The sequence below is a fragment of the Pan paniscus genome, chromosome 8 (assembly GCF_029289425.2).
Source record: "Pan paniscus chromosome 8, NHGRI_mPanPan1-v2.0_pri, whole genome shotgun sequence".
NCBI lineage: Eukaryota > Metazoa > Chordata > Mammalia > Primates > Hominidae > Pan > Pan paniscus.
Window position 1 is genome coordinate 38689859 of NC_073257.2, and position 18515 is coordinate 38708373.

Below are 18515 nucleotides of genomic sequence, written 5' to 3' on the forward strand. Positions count from 1 at the left end.
ACTAGTGATACTACATTAGTATTTATTGATGGAAGAATATATGCAAAATCTGACATGTTCAGCATAGCTAATTCTTTTTTTCCACTACAAATTTACTTTCATTGTACCAACAGGATCCTGAATTCTGACCTCTTAAGTGTATTTCTGAGACTGTGATAGTGATGAAGGTAGAAAACTAATAATAGGGTTTTTTGGCCATTATCTTAGATAGGTATATGAAATATTTTCTTCCATTGAAACTCACACATTTGTAATACGATATTTGCTAAGAATTAAGGAGCATGCTTTGATTCTGTGAATTTTTATATAATTCAAAGTGGAAATGATGTTCTTTGATGTGACTAACTCAATGTGAAACATTTGAGTGTCTGAATGTTAATTTTATTATGTGTTTCCTATTGATTTTGTACAGGTACATCATCTGAAAATTTTTATTGTTTGATGCTTTTGTTAAGAGTCATTATATATTTCTTATCTTCTAGGGACTTCAACATTTGCATAACAACAAAACTATCCACAGAGATGTGAAAGGCAATAACATTCTATTGACCACTGAAGGTGGAGTGAAACTAGTAGATTTTGGTAAGTTTTGTTTAAAATGCATGAGTTTTAACTCCATAATGAACTAGTATGATATGATTTGATCTTTTTCGAATGGCCTTCCTTTCTAGGTATTGGAAATAGAAGAAAAATCAGTAGTATCTTATTGAGGTAAGAACTGCAGAGATAATTTGGCAAATGAGAGATTCCCAGAAGAAAGGGTAACTTCTTTCAAGTCAGCTAGTTTGTGCTCATATGACACCAGTGTAGTAACATGTGTAGTTGATCCTCTAAAACAGACAGCATCTCAAATGATTACTGTAAGCCTATAATGACAATCTCATGGCTTCTACTAGTGATTGCTTTGCAAATGGACACATATCCAAATCCAGGATTTTGAGATGTGAGGGGAAATTTTCATTATCATCTGGGAGTATTTCCTCCCTCCTAAGGAGAAACAGGAAAAGATGGTCTCTTTCTTCCTCAGGACCCTTGCATGTCATACAGTGATGCCGGAAACTGCTACAGTTACCTGTGACTAAGATGCTCTGTCCTGAGCAGAAAGCCAGCTCTGAGAAAGGCAGAGCTGAGAGAGGGGAAGAATGGGGGTGTTTGATAACATAATTGAGGCACTAAGTCAATCAACTTTGAAGCCTGCCTTATCTCTGGACCTTTTGTTATGTGAAATAATAAATTTCCATATTTACTAAACTTTCTTGTGAGAATGTATGACAGTAATCCTGAAGATGTCTCAGTATCCTTCAGTCATTATTCTCCTTCCCTTTTGCACTGTAGATGGGTAAGGTATCCCTCCTTGTGTTTCTGTAACCTGTGTATACTTCCATGTTTGCATTTATCATATAGAATTATAATTATACATTTGGTCTTTATAGATAAAGATACTTAGAAATATAGGTGGACAGACAGAGTCTTTGAGAAGTGGGACTGTGTCTTAGTCTATTTCGTAGACCTAATGCTTTGAGTATAGAAGTCCACTGAGTGTTAGTTGAATGAATGAGTCTTCCTTCATTTTGCATTTTGGAAACTAAAGCTCAGCAAGTTAATGGGTTAATTTTTAAAATTTCTTTAATATCCAAGTATTTTGGCTTAGCCCAGGAATGAATTTCAGAGCATCTAGAGAGGAATGGATGAATAGTGTATCCTCAAACATGCATGTGCCTATGCTTTGTTTTTCTCACCTGTGCATTTGAAAACTTCTGAGCAGCAGTGAATTTGTGAATTCCTGATTAATAACTGGGGTGCAGCTAGTCTATGTTTCTGGTTGAATTCAGAGCCTTGAGCAATCTGTCTGGGTTAGTGTACTAATAAGGGCTTCTGCTTGAAATTACAACAAATCATTCTTCACTGCTTCATAGGAGGGGCCATTATTCTCTCCAGAAAATAATGTTGTCTACCCTGTAAGACAGACTCAAATGGAGAACTTGCTATTTAACTTGGGATCTCACAATTCCCTTCCTCTAAAAAATAGATACAGTAAGTATAGCATAGATTGAAAATTGTTAAAACAAGTATCAATAAACAACTTTTTAGCTATTAAAGAAAAATTTGGTAAACCAGAAGCTTTGAGAAATGTAAATTCCTATGATTTCCTCCAAAATAAACTAGATTGAAAACATATACTTAGATAACAAATAAGGCAACCTTTTAAATATTTTTGTTTTGTTTTGTTTTGTTTTTTGAGATGGAGTCTCACTCTGTCGCCCAGGCTGGAGTGCAGTGGCACGATCTCGGCTCACTGCAAGCTCTGCCTCCTGGGTTCACACCATTCTCCTGCCTGAGCCTACCTAGTAGCTGGGACTACAGGCGCCCACCACCATGCCTGGCTAATTTTTTGTATTTTTTAATAGAGACGGGGTTTCACCATATTAGCCAGGATGGTCTCGATCTCCTGACCTCATGATCCACCCGTCTCGGCCTCCCAAAGGGCTGGGATTACAGGCGTGAGCCACCGTGCCTGGCCTTTATATGATATCTTTTTAAAACATCATAAATTGGAGTAGTTAACAAAATGAGAGCTTTGGTCTTATATTATTTGATTTATAGATTTTTGGCAATAATTAGAAAAGAGGGCCAGTTGCTTATGAAATGCATTCCTAGTGTCTGACACCAAAATATTATTAATTACATATAAGATAGTACTTATAATATTTCTATTCTCCACAGTAAGAGGACATGGATTCAGTTTGCCTATGGTGATTAGTAGGTTGTTGTATGAATTAAAACCTGAGGATGGTAGGGGTGTACATTTATACTGAAAATTCTTGAGGGCAGAAAGAACAAGATGTGGTAAACCACAACCTGCAGAATCAAACTGAAAATCAATGTCCTCATTTTATTTTTAAATGAAATTTTCAGAGAAAGCTACAGCTGGGAGTAAAGGGTTTTAGAATCAATTTTATTTGAATCTGTCACTTCATAATTATACTATCAGCTCATTATTGGGTACTGAAGATCTTAGATAGCTGTCAGGCACCTCATACTCAGAATGTCCAAAATGGAGCTGCACCACCTCATCTGTCTAGAAATCTGCTACATATAAAGAGTTTCTTGTCTTAGAAAGTCGCCCACATCTACTCATTGCTCAAAACGAAAATCTTAAGCTCATCCTCGAGTCTTCCCTTGTTTTCACCTCCCAGTTATACAACTTAGACACAAAACTTGCCTCTCTGTTAGATATCACCAAATTCCATCTTTACTGCTCCTGCCCTAGTTCTAGCCCTCATCTCTTGCCTGGGCTCCTGCAGTTATACTTTACTGAACTCCCTGCATCCTAATCTCCTTCCTTTCCTTCCAGTCCTTTCTCCACACTGCAGCCAGGGGGATCCTTTCAAAAAACACATCTGATCCTGCCACTACCTTGTTCAGTATCTCCATCCCTTGGGGAAGGCTTTTCCTTATGATCCTCCGTGCTGGAACAGAGTAAGCAACTAATGAGTAATAACTTCTTTATATCTCTTGGTGCTAATCAGGTACCCTCTCTTCCTATTACCTATTAGCCAGGTCCACATCTTTCACCACCTTAAATGTGCCATAATCTTTCCCAGTCAGAGCTCTTACACTTGTAACTTGGAAAATACTTCGAAATTTATTGACGTGCTTTTTCTTTTTTTCCTGCCTGATAACATGATCTTCACCCCAGTGTGCCTGAGGCATCACTCTGTTTGGCAGTGGGAAAATATGAACATTTATTCTAGAAGAAATGCAAATTGCAAAAAAAATGATTGAGGTAACATTCAGTTTTTAGCATTCAAAAATAGGAATTTATAGCAAGGCTATCTCCTGAGGAAAGCCTATCTCCTGAGGAAAATCTGTCTAAATTGCTTACCTTCTCTTTAGCATATGGAGAGAAGTTTTCAGGGATACACCACAGGGTTTTTTTTTATAAGACGGGATCATTGTGGAAAGATCAAACAGGGTGAAGCAGGGCAGTGAGATGAGCTTTTTTTTTTTGAAACAGAGTTTCCCTCTGTCACCCAGGCTGGAGTGTAGGAGATGAGCTTTTAAAAACATAATGAGGGCAGGAAGGAGCTCTTACCTTCTGTATTAGCCCGTTCTCACACTGCTATAAAGAACTACCTGAGACTGGGCAACTTATAAAGAAAAGAGATTTGATTGACTCACAGTTCCACAGGCTGTGCATGAGGCATGGCTGGGGAGGCTTCAGGAAACTTACAATCATGGCAGGAGGGCAAAGGCAAAGCTGGCACATCTTACTATGGTGGCTGGAGAGAGAGAGTGATGGGGGAAGGGCTACACACTTTTAAACAAGCACATCTCGTGAGAACTCACTATCACGAGAACAGCAAGGGGAAATCTGCCCCCATGAACCAATCACCTCCCACCAGGTCCCTCCCCCAAATTACAATTTGATATGACATTTGGGTGGGGACACAGAACCAAATGATGTCACCCTCACACTTCCTACCACTCTCACTCGACATTCCTGAGGAAGCCACTCAGAATCTGCGGCATTCCTGTCTGCGGTGAGCCACATCATTGCTAACCTGGAGGGGCAGAATGATCAGATAGTGGAAAGACTCAAGTTAGCTTTTCCAAACCCTTAGCTTTAGTTTTCCAGAAACCTGAAAGTAATTGATAATCTGGCTGGAAAGTTTCTAGAAGGGGTTTTTCAGAAGATAAGGGGGGGTGTACAGTGAGGCACTGGGCAGATCCCCTGGGCCAGCTCTGCTGTGTCTAAATGGGAGTCAGCCAGAACTCAGAGTGTTCTCAGCTCTAACTGGAGCAAATAGACTTAATCTGCAGGAGGAGCCACAGGAAGCGCTCTCTGCATGAGAGGAACAGACCACAAGCTCCCTGGAGGCAGACTATGGCCTGGGAGCCCAGTAGGGCACCTAGCGGCTAGGCAGACAAAAGCATATAGCCCCTTAAACTAGAGAGCCACCATGCCCAAGGACCCTCTCTTTTCTCCCTGACACAAGGTCTTAAAAGAAGGAGGAGGGGCAGGCATGGTGGTTCATGCCTATAATCCCAGCACTTTGAAAGGATGAGGCAGGAGGATTACTTGAGCCCAGGAGTTAGAGGCCAGACTGGGCAATATAGCAAGACCCTGTCTCTACAAAAACTTATTTTAAAAAATTAGTCAAGCTTGGTCACATGTACCTGTAACCCCAGCTATTCAGGAGGCTGAGGTGGGAGGATTGCCTGGGCCCAGGAGTTCGAGGCTGCAGTGAGCTGTGATTGCACCACTGCATTCTAGCCTGGGTGGCAGAGTGAGACCCTTTCTGAGGAGGAATGCCATCTGAGAAATGGAGAAAACACTTTTATCCAAGAGAGACTGAACCCTATCTAAAAGGACTTATGAATTTATTGAATTTAACTGAGCTTTATTTTTCTTCCAGCCAGTGGGCATGAGCTTGGGGAAAAGCCATAATAGTTATAGTCAAAATGAAGAAATTGCAATTTCTCTGTGTATCTAAGAGTAGATTCTGAATTTTGACCAGTTACAAACATAATACTTTCCCTGCATAGAAACCTTCCCTCTCCTCTGCACTGTTATATATAAAGTTTCAGTACCACAAAAGAAATAGCACTCGAATATAATTCGAATATAAAATTTTCTTTTTAATTCTCAGCAAGGCAAGTTACTTCTATAGAAGGATGCACCCCTACAGATGGAGCAATGTTGAGCACACACCTGCACAAGGGAGGGGAAGGGGTTCTTATCACTGATGCATGTGGCCCCTGCTGCTGTGTCGTTCCCCTATTGGCTAGGGTTAGACCGCACAGGCTAAACTAATTCTGATTGGCTAAATTAAAGAGAGTGATGGGGTAAGTGGTTTGGCAGGAAAAATGGTTATGACCGAGCAGGTAATCAGAATGAGTCAGGGTGGACCAGGTAATCGGAATGAGTCAGGGTGGACCAGGTAATCGGAATGAGTCAGGGTGGACCAGGTAATCGGAATAAGTCAGGGTGGAGCAGGTAATCAGAATGAGACAGGGTGGAGCAGGTGATTGAAATGAGTCAGGGTGGAGGAGGTAATTGAAAAAGGTTGCTTTATGAGGAAGTTAAGTTTAAAAGTAGAAGGCAAAGAATTGAACATACTGACATATTGATTCTTTGAAAAGAAATTTAGAATTCATATCTAACAGCACCCAGCTAACTTCTGCTTGCCCAAGTTTTCCCCAATGCCCTGTACTTCATTTAGCCAACCAGTTGTCAGACTTCATTGTAATCATATTTTATTTGAGTACTTTCTCTGCTAAGCTGTAGATTTCTCTGGTCTATCACTTTGTCACTTTGTCCCTAGAACCAGGTACAGTGCTAACATTTTGAAAGTACTTAATGAATGAATGAAGGAGAGGGAAGACTTGCCATATAATTATGTGACAATGAGAAAGTCACACAGAATCTGCAAGGGCATCAACCTGCACATCTACAAGTGTGAAAAAGTCTCTGCCTCCTAAGATTGGTTGCTGTGAAGAATAAATGGGATGCCAGAGGCAAACTACTTAGTATAATTGCTGATACTTCATAATTCAGAAAATCTAAACTGTTACCATTATTATGAGATAATATTCCTACTTAGCCTATAGCTCAGTGCTGTACACATAGTAGGTGCTTAATAAATAGTTGCTAAATAATGAAAATCTGAGTTTCCAAAAGAAGTGCCTCTTTATGTTTCCAAAAAAGAAAACAGTAACCCTCTGCTAGAATAAATTCAGTATTACTTTAAATATGAAGCTACCTAATTACACTAAAAGTAAGATTCAGTTTGCTAATGCTCATTATGAATACGGCCTTTAAGAAAACCTTTTAGTTTTTTATTAAGTGGGGTATACTTTTACAAAAAATCACCAGATACCTCAGAGAGCAAAATGACAAGTGAGGTTATAAATATTATTAATGAAATGTATTAGCCATTACTGGTATATCATCAGTCAATCAATAATATGACTTCCCAGGAGATAGATCCCTTCAGGCAAGTGAACTAATGTCTGAAAAAAACAATCCTTATCTTGAATAGAAAATGAAAGAGACTAAATTTAAAGGACAGCCCTTAGTTCTTATTTCTGCGGATTTCTCTCTGGGGAACTTCATTTCTAATAGGATACTTAACATTTCAATACAAAAGTACAGAATGTACTTTTTGTGATTTATTTAGACCTCATTCTTATGACAGAATATTTTATGGTTTTAAATCTCTTATTACCCACATGCCCCATTTTAGACCAAATCCCCAATGCATAATGTAGGTCAAAGAGAAGTTGTGATTTGTTTATTAATAACCCACTTTTTAGCACCAAGTGAGGCAGTACACCCGAACTTAAAAATTATGGAGTGCCCTTCAATCCTTCCTTTCTTTATGAATAATTTACAACAAAAGCCATTGGGTGGGACAAGCAAGCATGGGAGTCCAGGTGCAGCTCAGTAGGCAGTTTGGAGCCTGAGAGGGGTAAGGAAGGTATCTGCTGGCAGGGAGTGTTGGGTCCCCAAGTGGGATGAGAAGCACATCCATGTAGGGTGATGGGGATGATCCTGTATGGGAACGAACTTCCTGTAGATGAGAAAGGTATCTGCATAGGGATCAGGGTGGAGAGAAGAGACTGGTTACCTAAAGGAGGCCTGATACAATCAGGAGATATACTGAGGACAACAGGCGGCAGGTTTCTTACTGTTACAGAAAAGAATTATAGTGATGTTGGGTTGGAATTGGAGGTATCAATGTGAACTCACTATTTTATATATATTTAATATCTGTTTATATTAATATATATAAACATACAAAAATAAATATAATGTGAATGCATGTGAGTGTGTGTGTACATATTACCTAGCTAATTCCACTAACAGGGTATTAAGAGAGCACATCTAGCACCTAGCTTTTGGTTTTTAAATGTAATTCTCAACTAAAAGGAATCAAGGATTCTTGGAGAAAGGCTGATTTTAGGGCTCCATGAGATGACCCTGGAACTTACTGTGCCCTCCAAATAAGGAAATACTCAAATAATGATGGAGACATGTCAGAAGCACACAGAAGCCAACTTGAAGCAATTCTTACTCTCTAGATCTGGGACAGCTTGAGCACCAAAATACTAATATTGCTGGTAAAGATAGTAATTCACTGAATGCAATAAAAATTCCATTAATCCATACTGCCATAAATACATACATAATTAAATGAATGGGGAGAAGCAAAAGCTTTTCCTTACAGAAGAATGCTGATGAGTAAAGATAGAAGAAATTGTGTAATTTTAAAATTCATCATTTGGTAACCATCTATGTAATAATTAATACATCCAAAAATTTCAATGGCTGCTAAAACTAGTGAGTTAAGTTTTGATTAGAAATAGGGTAGCTTAATTGTTTTGAAATATCTCTCCACAAAATACTAATTAATTACAAAAGAAAGAGGGAAAGATTACAGGGGAGAAGACTGGCAGACACAACCATTAATCAAGTGCTCAAAGCAAACATAACTAGTAATGAGATGAATGCAAACCACACAGCACCTGAGAGGATGCAATGAGAAGACCTCAGCATCACTTCTGTGATGTTCCTGCCAAAAATAAAATCGTGAGGGAATATACAACAAACCCAAATTCAGGAACAGTCTAGAACAACTGGCCTGAAATCTTAAAAAAAAATGTTAAGTTCATGAAATTCAAGAAAAGATTGAGGAACTCCTCCAGATTGAAGGAGATTAGAAACTTGACAACTAAAAGCACCACATAATCCCGGATTAGATCATTTTGTTTTAAAGGACATATTTAGGACAGTTGATGAAATTTGAATGGGCTCTGTAGAGTAGATGATAGAAGTGTATCAGCATTAAAATTCCTGATTTTGAAGGTTGTGTAAGGGGAATATCCTTGTTTGTGGCAATTACAAACAAATATATAGGAGTGAAGGGGCATTATGTAGCCCACCTTACTCTCAGATGGTTCAGGAAAAAAAGTACTTTGTAGTTTTCTTGCCAACTTTTCTCTAAGGTTGAAATTATGTGTATATGTGTATATATATGTATATATGTAATACATATTAGTTGAATGTTATGAATCTTGAAAATTTGAGAGCTAGTGCTTTATAGAGTGAAATAATACACTGAAAAAGAAACTAGGGGGAAAACCATTTTAAAAGCTGGCAGAGTTTTCGAATGCTCATAACTATATAAAACATTAATATATTACTCATCCAGAATACATTTTTGTACTTTGAGGAGGCGACTTTTACCTTATTTGAAAGGCAAGGTCTTTATAATTATTATGTAAAGTTGAACCATGAATAAGTGGACTCTTTATTTTAGAGCTTTATGATTCAAGCAGAACCTGTGGGCTCAGGAGTTCCAAAACTGACTATTTTTCAAAGTCAAATTAAGCTATTTAACATTATAGAAACTGCTGTAGGTTTCAGTCAACGATCTTTTAGTTGTAAGGACTAGATGCCCCAACTAGCTACTGGGTACATAACGAAATGAAGGCAGAAATAAAGATGTTCTTTGAAACCAACGAGAACAAAGACACAACATACCAGAATCTCTGGGACAAATTCAAAGCAGTGTGTAGAGGGAAATTTGTAGCACTAAATGCCCACAAGAGAAAGCAGAAAGATCCAAAATTGACACCCTAACATCACAATTAAAAGAACTAGAAAAGCAAGAGCAAACACATTCAAAAGCTAGCAGAAGGCAAGAAATAACTAAAATCAGAGCAGAACTGAAGGAAATAGAGACACAAAAAACCCTTCAAAAAACTAATGAATCCAGGAGCTGGTTTTTTGAAAGGATCAACAAAATCGATAGACCACTAGCAAGACTAATAAAGAAGAAAATACAGAAGAATCAAATAGATGCAATAAAAAATGATGAAGGGGATATCACCACCAATCCCACAGAAATACAAACTACCATCAGAGAATAGTACAAACACCTCTACGCAAATAAACTAGAAAATCTAGAAGAAATGGATAAATTCCTGGACACATACACCCTCCCGAGACTAAACCAGGAAGAAGTTGAATCTCTGAATAGACCAATAACAGGCTCTGAAATTGTGGCAATAATCAATAGCTTACCAACCAAAAAGAGTCCAGGACCAGATGGATTCACAGCCGAATTCTACCAGAGGTACAAGGAGGAACTGATACCATTCCTTCTGAAACTATTCCAATCAATAGAAAAAGAGGGAATCCTCCCTAACTCATTTTATGAGGCCAGCATCATCCTGATACCAAAGCCAGACAGAGACACAACCAAAAAAGAGAATTTTAGACCAATATCCTTGATGAACATTGATGCAAAAATCCTCAATAAAATACTGGCAAACCGAATCCAGCAGCACATCAAAAAGCTTATCCACCATGATCAAGTGGGCTTCATCCCTGGGATGCAAGGCTGGTTCAATATACGCAAATCAATAAACGTAATCCAGCATATAAACAGAACCAAAGACAAAAACCACATGATTATCTCAATAGATGCAGAAAAGGCCTTTGACAAAATTCAACAACCCTTCATGCTAAAAACTCTCAATGAATTAGGTATTGATGGGATGTGTCTCAAAATAATAAGAGCTATCTATGACAAACCCACAGCCAATATCATACTGAATGGGCAAAAACTGGAAGCATTCCCTTTGAAAACTGGCACAAGACAGGGATGCCCTCTCTCACCACTCCTATTCAACATAGTGTTGGAAGTTCTGGCCAGGGCAATCAGGCAGGAGAAGGAAATAAAGGGTATTCAATTAGGTAAAGAGGAAGTCAAATTGTCCCTGTTTGCAGATGACATGATTTTATATCTAGAAAACCCGATCATCTCAGCCGAAAATCTGCTTAAGCTGATAAGCAACTTCAGCAAAGTCTCAGGATACAAAATCAATGTGCAAAAATCACAAGCATTCTTATACACCAATCACAGACAAACAGAGAGCCAAATCATGAGTGAACTCCCATTCACAATTGCTTCAAAGAGAATAAAATACCTAGGAATCCAACTTAAAAGGGATGTGAAGGACCTCTTCAAGGAGAACTACAAACCACTGCTCAATGAAATAAAAGAGGATACAAACAAATGGAAGAACATTCCATGCTCATGGGTAGGAAGAATCAATATCGTGAAAATGGCCATACTGCCCAAGGTAATTTATAGATTCAATGCCATCCCCATCAAGCTACCAATGACTTTCTTCACAGAATTGGAAAAAACTACTTTAAAGTTCATATGGCACCAAAAAAGAGCCTGCATCGCTAAGTCAATCCTAAGCCAAAAGAACAAAGCTGGAGGCATCACGCTACCTGACTTCAAACTGTACTACAAGGCTACAGTAACCAAAACAGCGTGGTACTGGTACCAAAACACAGATATAGATCAATGGAACAGAACAGAGCCCTCAGAAATAACGCCGTATATCTACAACTATCTGATCTTTGACAAACCTGAGAAAAACAAGCAATGGGGAAAGGATTCCCTATTTAATAAATGGTGTTGGGAAAACTGGCTAGTCATATGTAGAAAGCTGAAACTGGATGCCTTCCTTACACCTTATACAAAAATTAATGCAAGATGGATTAAAGACTTAAACGTTAGACCTAAAACCATAAAAACCCCTAGGAGAAAACCTAGGCATTACCATTCAGGACATAGGCATGGGCAAGGACTTCATATCTAAAACACCAAAAGCAATGGCAACAAAAGCTAAAATTGACAAATGGGATCTAATTAAACTAAAGAGCTTCTGCACAGCAAAAGAAACTACCATCAGAGTGAACAGGCAACCTACAAAATGGGAGAAAATTTTCACAACCTACTCATCTGACAAAGGGCTAATATCCAGAATCTACAATGAACTCAAACAAATTTACAAGAAAAAAACAAACAACCCCCTCAAAAAGTGGGCGAAGGACATGAACAGACACTTCTCAAAAGAAGACATTTATGCAGCCAAAAAACACATGAAAAAATGCTCAGCATCACTGGCTATCAGAGAAATGCAAATCAAAACCACAATCAGATACCATCTCACACCAGTTAGAATGGCGATCATTAAAAAGTCAGGAAACAACAGGTGCTGGAGAGGATGTGGAGAAATAGGAACACTTTCACACTGTTGGTGGGACTGTAGACTAGTTCAACCATTGTGGAAGTCAGTGTGGCGATTCCTCAGGGATCTAGAACTAGAAATACCATTTGACCCAGCCATCCCATTACTGGGTATATACCCAAAGGACTCTAAATCATGCTGCTATAAAGACACATGCACAGGTATGTTTATTGCGGCACTATTCAAAATAGCAAAGACTTGGAACCAACCCAAATGTCCAACAATGATAGACTGGATTAAGAAAATGTGGCACATATACACCATGGAATACTATGCAACCATAAAAAGGATGAGTTCATGTCCTTTTTAGGGACATGGATGAAATTGGAAATCATCATTCTCAGTAAACTATTGCAAGAACAAAAAACCAAACACCACATATTCTCACTCATAGGTGGGAATTGAACAATGAGAACACGTGGACACAGGAAGGGGAACATCACACTCTGGGGACTGTTGTGGGGTGGGGGAGGGAGGAGGGATAGCTTTAGGAGATATACCTAATGCTAAATCATGAGTTAATGGGTGCAGCACACCAGCACCAGCATGGCACATGTCTACATATGTAACTAACCTGCACATTGTGCACATGTACCCTAAAACTTAAAGTATAATAATAATAAAATAAATTTTTTTAAAAAAGGCCAAATACAAAAAGCAGTCTCACAAATGAGAGAGCAGGCCCAAGGGGACTGGAACTGGGACAGGTAAGTGAAAGGCAAGAGCTGTGACTGCTTGCTGCCTCCTACTCTCTCATTGGAGAAACAGTCTCTTCTCCCTACTCCTCAGGTGCGGGTGTGCAGAGCAACCTCTGGAGTTTTTATGTTGCTATCAAGTTCACTCAAAAACAGAAGCCTTAACCTCTCTTGTCTGACCTCAACACAACTGTAGAAATTTTAATAAGAGCTACCAAGTGTGCTTCTCTATGATGTGATAACTTCAGGTAAACCAAGAGGACTTTACTTATATTTTTAAGAATGACTTCTTTGCTTCTCAGTCTTTCTCATTGTAAAACAAGTGTTTTGGACTAGAACTAAAATATCTTAGTCTGCAGCTCTAAAATTTTAATCTCTGAAGAACTTTAAGTTAATAGAAATTGTGGTGGGCAGGAGAGAGGACAATGGAGCAGGTAAATGGGGCAAAAAGGAAATGGAAAAATAAGACAAGGTATCAGTGATGATAGTGTACCATGAATGAGAAGTATGCTGTATACTCTGTACAGCTAAGGTCCAGTACTGGACATGTGTACACATGTACATAGTCATCCAGGATTGAATGATGCAGACAGAGCTAGGTGCATAGTTCATATGTCCAAAGCCAAGAAGAATGCAGCAAACAGTGTGATGTTGAGATCTTTAAAGAAAGCCATATAATTATCTTTATTATAAGATATGAACTAAGTTTTAAAGAAAGGAAAAGATCTAGATCCAGGAAGACTGGAGAGAGGATGGACTTCCAAGAGAAATCACATGAATATTGATTGGAAAGGTGGTTGGAGTGAGCCAGTTACCTTGAGTTGCTGTAGAGACTCATTGAATCTTAAATCTAGAAAGAAGCTTAAATATCATTTGGTATAAAGTACAGGAACATCAAAAGATTTTTTAACCTTGTTATATGCAAAATGTCTGAATATGAATTTCTTGATGTGAAAGTATATAGCATCCATGAGATAGACTAAGTAGTTTTTTGTTTTTTTTGTTTTTTTTTTTTTAATGGAGTCTTGCTCTGTTGCCCAGGCTGGAGCGCAGACGCGTGATTTCGGCTCACTGCAACCTCCGCCTCCTGGATTCAAGCGATTCTTCTGCCTCAGCCTCCCAAATAGTTGGGACTACAGGCACACATCACCACACTCAGCTGATTTTTGTTTTTTTAGTAGAGACGAGGTTTCACCATATTGGCCAGGCTGGTCTCGAACTCCTGACCTCGCGATCCACCTGCCTCGGCCTCCCAAAGTGCTGGGATTACAGGCATGAGCCACCACACCCCGCCAAGATTCACTAAGTAGTTTTTAATCCAAAAGTAATAAAGATCACTTATTTATTCCAATCCCCTAAATTAAACAATGAGAAAACAAGAGCCTACAGAAGCAAAATGACTTGCTGAAGGGCACACTTTAATATTCCATTTGCTAGAGATTTACAATGGTTTTGAAATATACTAACTGAAGAGTTTTGCATATATTTGTTAAATACTATTTAATTAAATAAGATTGTCAAATATAGCATTCTGTTTACTTTGTGGATTGTTTTTGTTTTTGTTTTTGAGACAGCATCTCACTCTGTCACCCAAGTTGGAGAGCAGTGGTGCAATCTTTCGGCTCACTGCAACCTCTGCCTCCCTGGCTCACAGGTCTACTTACATATTAAAGATGATTATTCCTGGCCCAGGGTAGTGGCTCACACTTGTAATGCCAGCACTTTGGGAGGCAGATGTGTGTGAATCGCTTGAGCCAAGGAGTTCAAGACCAGCCTGGGCAACATGATGAAACCCTGTCTCTACTAAAAATACAAAATAAAAGTCAGCCGGGTGTGGTAGTGTGCGCCTGTAGTGCCAACTACTTGGGAGACTGAGATGGAAGAATCACCTGAACCCAGGAAATTGAGGATGCAGTGAGCTGTGATTGCACCACTGCATTCTAGCCTGGGCGATGGAAGTGAGACCATGTCTAAAAAAGTTTAAAAAAAAAGAAAAAGTTATGATTTATATACTTAGTTTACATTATTTAAAAATCATTTCAACAAACTAGAAAACGTAGAGGAAATGGACACATTCCTGTAAGCATACAGCCCTCCTAGATTGAATCAGGAAGTAATGGAAACCTTAAACCAATAACAAACAGCAAGATTGAACTAGTAATTTAAAAACTGTCAACAAAAAAAGTCCAGGACCAGACCTATTCACTGAATTCTATCAGACATTCAAAGAAGAATGGATGCCAATCCCACTGAAACTATTCCAAAAGACTGAGAAAGAAGGATTCCTCCCTAAATCATTCTATGAAGCTAGTATCACCCTGATACCAAAAGCTGGAAAGGACACAACTACAGACCAATTTCCCTGATGAACATTGATGCAAAAATCCTCAACCAAATACTAGCTAACTGAATCCAACAGCATGTCAAGAAGATAATTCATCATAAGCAAGTGGTTTTCATCCCAGGGATGCAGGGATAGTTTAACATATACAAGTCAATAACTGTAATGAGTCACATAAATAGAATTAAAACTCAAAACCATATGATCATCTCAATAGATGCAGAAAAAGCATTTAACAGAATCCATCATCCCTTTATGATAAAAACTCTCAACAAACTAGGCATGGAAGGCACCTATCTCAAAATAATAAAAACCGTCTATGACAAACACGCAGTCACCATCATACTGAATGGGGAAAAGTTGAAAGCTTTCCCCCTGAACAGGAACAAGACAAGTAGGCCCACTTTCACCACCCCTATTCAACATAGTTCTGGAAGTACAGAGCAATTAAGCAAGAGAAGAAATAAAGGACATCCAAATTGGGAAAGAGGAAGTCAAACCTGGCTGTTTGCAAATGATATGATTGTATACCTAGAAAATCCTAAAGACTCCTCCAAAAAACTCTTAGATTTGATAAACTAATTCAGTCAAGTCTTAGGTTACAAAATCAATATACACAAATCAGTAGCCCTGCTATACCCCAAAACGACCAAGCTGAGAATCAAATCGAGGACTCAATCCTTTTACAATAGCTGCAAACAAAATAAAAATACTCAGGAATATACTTAACTGAACAGGTGAAAGATCTCTACAAGGAGAACTACAAAACACTGCCAAAAGAAATCATAGGTGACACAAACAAATGGAAATGTATCCCATCCTCATGGATTAGAAGAATCAATATTGTGAGAATGACCATACTGCCTGAAGCAATCTACAGATTCAATGCCATTCCCATCAAAATACCAATATTATTTTTCACAGAATTAGAAAAAATGATTCTAAAATTAATATGGAACGCAAAAGAGCCCAAATAGCCAAAGCAATCCTAAGCAAAAAACAAAACAATACAAAAAAACTGAACAAAAACAAAAACAAATCAGGAGGCATCACATTACTGGACTTCAAATTATACTACAAGGCTGTAATTACCAAAACAGCATGGTACAGGTATAAAAGTAGGCACATAGACCAATGGAACAGAATAGAGAACCCAGATATAAAGCCAAATACGTACAGCCAACTGATCTTTGACAAAGCATACAAAAACATAAATTAGGAAATAGATACCCTATTTAATAAATGATGCTGGCAAAACTGGCAAGCCACATGTAGAAGAATGAAACTGGAACTCTATCTCTCACCTTATACAAAAAGCAACTCACGATGGATCAAAGACTTAAATATAACACCTGAACCTATTAAAAATTCTAGGAGACAACATTGGAGAAACTTTTCTAGACATCAGCCTAGGCAAAGAATTCATGACTAAGACCCCAAAAGCAAATGCAACAAAAACAAAGATAAATAAATGGGACCTAATTAACTAAAAATCTTCTGCACAGCAGAACAAATAATCAACGGAATAAACAGACAAACCAAAGAATGGGAGACAATATTTGGAATCTATGCATCCAACAAAGGATTAATATCCTGAATCTACAAGGAACTCAAATTACCAATAAAAAAAAAGTCCATTAAAAAGTGGGCAAAGGACATGAATAGACATTTCTCAAAAGAAAATATATGAAGACCAACAAACATATGAAAAACTGTTCAACATCATTAATCATCAGGGAAATGCAAATTAAAACCACAATGAGATATACTACCATAATCCTGCAAGAATGGCCATTACTAAAAAGTGTGAATACAATAGATGTTGGCAGGGATATGGGGAAAAGGGAATACTTATACGCTGCTGGTGAAAATGTAAATTAGTACAACCTCTATGGAAAATAGTATGGAGATTCTTTAAAGAGCTATTAATAAAAGTAGATCTACCATTTGATCCAGCAATTCCACTACTGGATATCTACCCAAAGGAAAAGAAGTCATTATATGAAAAAGACACTTGTACTTGTTTGTTTATAGCAGCACTATTCACAATTTCAAAGATGTGGGACCAACCTAAGTGCCCATCAACTAATGAATGTGTAAAGAAAATGTTGCGTGTATACACCATGGAATACTACTCAGCCATTAAAAGGGATAAAATAATGTCTTTTGTAACAACTTGGATGGAGCTGGAGGCCATTATGCTAAGTGAAGTATCACAGGAGTAGAGAACCAAAAACCATATATTATCACTTATAAGTGGGAGCTAAGCTGTGAGTATGTATTACATACATGTGTGATGTAATGGACTTTAGAGACTCAGAAGAGAGTGAGCGGGAGTGGGGCTAGGGATAAAAAAACTACCTCTTAGGTACAGCATACGCCACTAGGGTAATGGGTGCACTAAAATCTCAGAATCTACCACTATATAATTCATTCATGTAACAAATAAACACATGTACATCAAAAGTTATTGAAATAAAAAAATAAATAAAAACTATTTTAAGCGAAGAGTTGTCTAACCAATGTGGAAGTCTTAGGTCTTTTAAAAATGTCAACTGTAGAACTGGTTTTAAACTTCATATAACTTTCAGAAATGGGAGAGCAAAACTTTTGCTTGTTACTGCATGCCAATATAAAAGTCTTATTTAACTTTAAAAAAATCCACCAATTTAAATATTAATCTGATTTCAAAATATTAATCTGATTTCAAAAATACCTTCACAGAAATATCCAGAATATAGTCTTAGCAAATACTGTTTGACTTATGCAATAGGAAATGGGGTGGCTGTACAGTCATGGAACAGTCTAGGAAGCATTGTTGGATGACCTAAAATAGCCATGGCCCTCCCAAGTTGACACATAAAATTAACTATCACAGTGTCTTAACCTCATCAACAAAATAATAATGTTAGATGGTATAATACAATTTATGACCCCTTTATGTTGACAAAATTCTATATTTTTATAGTTTCAGTTCTCATTCCTACAGTATTTTGTTATTAACAATGACAAAAACTATGCTTTTCTCTCTGCTCTATTGAGATGTCAAGGGTTATAGCAAATTGAGTTCCCAGAAGTTGTCTGGTCTATTTGACCACAATAGAAAACACATATTTGATGTTTCTGCTGTCTTTCTAAGATCCTAAGAGTTTTCTTGACTACAAGAATAAAGCCTGCATGTTTCTATCTCTAGAAATAGCACTTATGCGATAGGGAATGGAGTTGCTGTACAGCCATGGAATAGCCCAGGAAGCCTTGTTGGACAGAACTAAAATAGCCTGAAAATTCCCTAGCAAAGCAAACGACTGAAGAAGCATTAACATAAACCTAAACCTCTATAATGTTCCTGTGGCTTTGAC

At 38.0% G+C, this 18515-nt stretch overlaps 1 protein-coding gene across 14 annotated transcripts in view; it reads left to right on the forward strand.

Moving 5' to 3' along the window:
* Positions 1-18515, forward strand: part of MYO3A (myosin IIIA) — a 285436-nt gene that overhangs the window by 63427 nt on the left and 203494 nt on the right. For all 14 annotated transcript variants that reach the window (XR_612315.3, XM_008974870.3, XM_003821407.4 and 11 more), the window contains one exon: positions 483-582. Coding sequence is in view for 13 of the 14 variants with exons in the window: in XM_008974870.3 (XP_008973118.1) it covers positions 483-582 (100 nt within the window). In the remaining variant the exon portion in view is untranslated. The remainder of the gene's footprint in view (positions 1-482; positions 583-18515) is intronic.